Source organism: Limulus polyphemus, unplaced genomic scaffold (assembly GCF_000517525.1).
Source record: "Limulus polyphemus unplaced genomic scaffold, Limulus_polyphemus-2.1.2 Scaffold96, whole genome shotgun sequence".
NCBI lineage: Eukaryota > Metazoa > Arthropoda > Merostomata > Xiphosura > Limulidae > Limulus > Limulus polyphemus.
The window spans coordinates 521118-527117 of record NW_013665706.1 but is presented as its reverse complement, the minus strand read 5'-3'; the positions used below and the strand labels follow the sequence as shown (position 1 = coordinate 527117).

The 6000-nt window shown below is 32.3% G+C and overlaps 1 protein-coding gene across 1 annotated transcript in view; it reads left to right on the top strand.

Annotated features, from left to right (window-relative positions):
• Positions 1-2491: 2491 nt before the first annotated feature.
• The window catches only part of LOC106469361, a 49642-nt gene continuing 46133 nt past the window's right edge, over positions 2492-6000 (top strand). The window contains exons 1-2 of the mRNA XM_022398778.1: positions 2492-2739; positions 4235-4435. Coding sequence (XP_022254486.1) covers positions 2575-2739; positions 4235-4435 — 366 coding nt within the window. The 5' untranslated portion in view covers positions 2492-2574. The remainder of the gene's footprint in view (positions 2740-4234; positions 4436-6000) is intronic.

Here is a 6000-nt window from a genome sequence, read left to right as displayed (position 1 = left end):
GGCTGGTATATAAAAAAGAAGGAATGTAATGTGTGTGTGGATAGTGAGTAATTGAACTGCAGTCACACGGTATTGTTGAAGTTAACGTTGTTCGTTACTGTTTGTTTTAGCGCGAATATTGAGATTAAGTGTATCGCAGAGTTATATTCGGAAAGAATAAACCAGTTTTATTAAGTAAAGACTTGTGTCGTTAAAATTTCGTCGGAACGAGGTTATGGAAAGTTAATTAACAAACGGAGACGTAACATATTAATATAAACCGCTCTCAGTACTCATGTACCTGATCACGTGCAATTAAATGTACAGAGCACCTTATACTTTTTCCCTTGTATTGACTGTTGGCTCCCATGGTAACAAGCAAGCATTGCTAAGAAGCATGAGTTCCAAGTAAAGTTTATTTGACAGTCTAAAGCCAAAGTATCGTTTGAGACCTACAAATTTGCAGTTCCTCCAGCTCATTTTTTCTCCCTGCTGTTGGGTTTAGTCAGAATTGCAAGTTATTTTTATTACTTTCAGTAATGCAACAGTTAGTGTGGACTATGTTTTTAGCATAAATCCCACGTGAGTTTCAACTTTCAGCTCAAACTGTTGAGCTCAACTAGTTACTTTACGTCAAGTAAAGTTCTGAAACTCGTGAAGAGTCGGGGAAAAGAACTTCCTGTAAGGCAGTTGCTGTGTAACGGCAATTACTTTGTATAAATCGATACCCTATACTAGAGTGAAGGCTGGCATTCCACAGTGGCCTTAATCTCGGAGTTACCGCAAGCAGGTAAGTAAGATATTCCTATTGCCCAACTCCCGAATTAGGATCACAATTCAACGGTAACTTATATTCGGTTCATTTCTGTTTTCATTTATTTTTCAGATTTCATAATAGCTTTCTCTACTCATCTTTTTGCCATTTCATTATTAATGGTCTTTCTTCATCCACAGAAGTAGATGAACGAAATTCGGTATGCTATTACCGTGCTGTACTATAGTAAAAGACCAAATCTTTTAATCCCTTCAACTTTTTTATTACAATAATATTTTTTTTTTTATTTGTGCAACAGTTTTATATCATTTCCTTATGTAAAACAGTAGGTAATAATACAGTTTTAGCCCACAAAATTCATTGGTGTAAATCTTCCTAGTAGTTATACAATAAACTTTTTTTTTACTTTCATCCTTTATCTATTAACAACCTAATTAGTCTAATGAGAGTAGAACTAGCTGGAATCTGCAGCATCAAGCTAGTTATGTATTTTGTTTTAGCCTAGTGTGAAGGTTAATAACATATATTACATACAAAAACAACAACAGCTACATTCTACTTCTAGCAACAACGTTCAACTATAAATATACTTATAAAAAGTCATCCTTTGTCATACTATAACTTATATAATTACATTTACATGATATGAACACCAATCATACTGTAAGTACACTTACATTATATCAGCATCAAACCTATTGTGAGCACACTAACGTTTTCTTGATACCAATCATACTGTAAGTATTTTCACATTCATCCAACATCTATAATTGTTTGATGGTTAACATCAGTCACTGAAAGGAGACAAATTTTCTCAATATCAGACCTACTATACACTTACTTTCTTCAAAATAAGCCCTATTGCACATTCCCTTACATTATTTCAACATTTTTATTGTAAGTATACTTACATAATTTTAACACTGTTTCTATTGTAAATACACTTGCATCTTTTCAACACCAATCATGCTACAAGTACCTATACATTTTTTTTCAATACCTATAACTCAGTATTCATTATAAATCATATTGTAATAACATATACATCTTCTTAATCAATCATAATTTATGTACAATTAGATTTTATGAATACCTGTAAATAGTGGGTACTTTGTATTATACATAAAGTAAAAAGTTTAACCCTTTTTTCCACATACTGTAAGGTGTCTGTTTCACATATCAAATTCTTTTCTCAAAGAAAAACTGAGATAAGTAGAGGAAGTTTGATAGTTTGAGGGATTTTGAATCATTTCAAGATTTCATTCTTGTAGCTGTTTTGTCAGCTTCTTAATGAAATTTTACAGAAAGTAATAGATGTCTGTCATATGGTAAGCTTTGTTGCTATAGTGTTGGTTCATTGGTCGATCAGTTATGTATGATTGCTGCATATCATGGTAAGTTTTCATTTCCTGCTAAAGCTGCCATGTTATTAACTTTCCTACTTGAATGTGTAAACAAGATATCACAAACAAGCAGATATACATTATATATAAAATCTACCCATCATGCCAGTTCTAACAATAAAGATGATGGTAAACACTATTTTAACTATACTACATACCTACATGTGTAAAGTTAAGCATCTATTTTTTCACACTTGTAACTACAACTCTTATTTATATATTTCAACCACACGAAGAAGCTGTTACTCTGGCCAAGGTTTACATCATTAAACAGGAGAAAAATCAGTCTGTATTCAAATGTCATGACTTTTTGAGTCTCCTTCAACTTACATAATGATCTCGATTCCTGCTGAAGTACAGTCCCCCTGGAACCCGATCCTCCCACCTATCAGGAGGACAAGCTACTCTCCTGGGGCCATGATGAACACAGTCAGTGATGACCCCATCTCACTGTGGCTTCGCCTTGGGGCACTGGAAAAGCTTGAGCAAGTCCTACTGGATGGCTATGGAGAGCAACTTTATGGCAAGACATCCCGTATTCCCCAGGTCAACAAGTTTCTTAAACAGATACCAATCTTTCAGGTAATTATTGATAGGAAATAATTCTGAAGACAATATATATATATAAATATATAGACATGAATGAAATGGCACTTCTCTCTGCATACATAACCCTTCAAGGTCTGTGAAAAGTCAATTCTTTGGATAAGAATATTACATCAAGTCACAAAATGTATTTAAATTATCAACCAATTCCAGAAGGCTTTGCTTGTAAAGTTCAACTTCAATGTTCAAGTTATTATCCAGACAGGTTGAAGGGTTTGTTCTAAACAAATAGCTCAATCTCCCCTCCTAAATGCTGTATGTTACTTTCTATAAATAGAGTTAAAACACCTATACATCCTAACAACCAACAATTATATCATAAATGTTGTGACATCCAGAAGGCATGTTTTTGCTATACCTTCATTAAAATCCTCCAATTTAGTAATAACCTAGATAACCCAATGTCACAATGAAGTGATCCTAACATACAGCACATAGAACATTTTTAGAAACTAGAAGTACATGTATAATATTAAATTCTTGAAATGTAAAAACATATAGCAATTGCCACAACAATTCACTCAAATCACTTGACTAAATGCAGTTTAAGGTCTAAGGAACAAAAAGAGCTTTCAGAATAGAACTGACATTTTCTGTAGGAATATTCAGTTTGCTTTATTTGTAAGTGTAGCAGAGCTTAGTATTAGTTGTGTAGCTATGTGAAAACTTTGGAAATGTGTTAGCTATTATTAATCCCCTACTTCTTACTTAATCTTTAACAACTTTTAAGTCCTGACTTTTTCCAGAATACTGGCTAATTTTTTAAATATGTGCTCAATAAAGAAACATTTGTGGCAGTTAAAAATGAATTAACCTTAAACTATGCAAGTAACAATTTTGTTACTATATGAATTATATCATAAATCTTAACCTATCTCTGTGACAAAATAATTTTAAATGCTACAAATCTATCACTTCTAAACTAGGAAGGGTTCCTTACCATAAGAACTATTAATAGCAAAATGTTCTTTTTTGTTACCTTGCATGGAACAATGTTGCATTAATTAGGTTTTAACTTTAATCAAACGAAGCCTGGTTTCTGCTCAATACTTTCACTTTGCTTCTTTATTTACAGACTTTCTGGAAATTCAAGGCTTTTTAAGGTATTTAAATATGTTCATATAAAACAGATTCAATACATGACTTCTCATACCTACAACTTGGCAAGAAGTATATAAAAGTCATGGATGCCATAGTCTTGTTTCAAGGTTGTTTTCTCTCTGTATATTTCATTCTGTTTATTGATTCTGAATTAAGTGTCCTATTTCACATACTAAGGAAGCTGCTAACACACAATTATGCTTTCCTAATAATAGTATGAAACTGAAAAGAAATACTTAAATGTATATATAAAGCCCTTGCACATTTCTTAGAAATTTAAAATAGAAATTTTCCAAAAATCTGATAAACTTTAATCAATCTGTTTAGCAATTGAAACTGCTTTATTATCTCCTTTTCTCTTAACTGTTAGGCTAAAATAGAGGATATCCATAGGGCTATTGCTAAAGGCCAGCTTCGGGAGGTGCAACATCTTATTGACCGTAAAAAACTGGCTTTTTCCCGTGACCACATGGGTGCTAGTCCTCTTCACAAAGCTGTACTTTATGAACAAACCGATATCATGGAGTATTTGCTGGACCGTTATAACAGTGTTATACATGCTAGGGATCATGTGAGTTACCATTTATTTTCCTAATTAAGATTGATTTACCCTAAACCTTGAATTTATTTTATGTCTTCATTGTAATTCACAAATAAATAAAACTCTGTGAATGATTTTTCAGAGCTATCAAGCATCAGATATGATAATAAGCTATTTGATTAGGACCACAGTAAGATGATGTTTAGAGCAACTTACAGTTTAAAAAAAACAAAAAAAACATTAATGGAATATTCCAATGCAGTAACACTATTTTTGTCAAACTATTTTCCCCTATGAAAATTATAAAATTTTATAATAATAATAATGAAAATGAAACATGGATACTTATCATGTATATTGTAAAAAAGTATCTTAGAATATGAAGAAACGTTTTTAAATTATATAAATGTATAATATACAGGGACAGAGAACATTATATTAAAATAATATTGGAGCTTCACCACATCATTACAGTTCATGTTTCCACAACTAGTCTTACTGTATCAGATGACTGTGATCTTAACAATAACCCCAGTGTAGTTTCCATTGTAAAAGGTTTAGTCACAAAGCTTCATGATCAAAGCACACTCCTTCTTCCTGTAACTTTCCATAATCTGTGTAAGTGAATGGCTGTTACGTAGTGGCTATTTCATTATTAGTCTAATCACACAGAATTCTATAGCTGTGTCTGGAAACTTGACTTTTATGTCTTCATATTGAATACAATGAATACCACTTCATTCTCCAGCTGCTTGAGGTATGTGATGGTCGAAAAAATTTGTCATCGAAGCAAACCTGTATACACACAAGTTGTGTTGCTTTTCCAGACAGATATTCTTCTTGATTATTTGCATGCTGTTTCCTGGAACACATGAATGGCTTTTACCACTGACCTTCGTGGATTCTCACCTGTTACGAGACACCATACTTCTTTTTGACAGTTGGGATGCAACTTTTTGCAGGTCTCTTTCTAGATGGTCCTAGTTCACAAAATTGGTCTATATTCCTTTGTTTCCAATTACATTAAGTACAAGGGATATCCAATCTTGGAAATTCTAAATTCCCAAGCTGAACACATTTTTATGATCTTAGTGTATGAATAGTTTGTATTGAAAAAGACTGTTTCATACCTTTCCTTAAAGCAGTAAATTTTCAGTGGCATCAAACTACCTACATAATGTCAAACAATGTTAAATGTAATCCTGATGCATGGCGATCCACCACAACTTTATACTGCTGTGCTTGTCATATGACATGAGGATTCACATATTCAAAATAGTTTTAATATAACATACTCATTCCTCTGTATTTTTCAAGGCTTACTACTGTAGTATAGCTAGCAAAGTATATTTTATTAGTTGTACTGATGTAAAGACATCCTAACAGTATTCACTACTATAATAAATGATATTTACTTAGTCCAGTTTTGTGATTAAAATCCTTCATAATGCTAACTTGTGAGACAAAATGCCTTTATTTAGCTCACATCTCATATAAAACATCTTTTCTTATTTTAAGGATTCCTTTCACTAACAGTATCCTTAAATAGTTCATTTGTGTGATAAGAAAGCATTTAAAAAGTTAATTTTGTGATA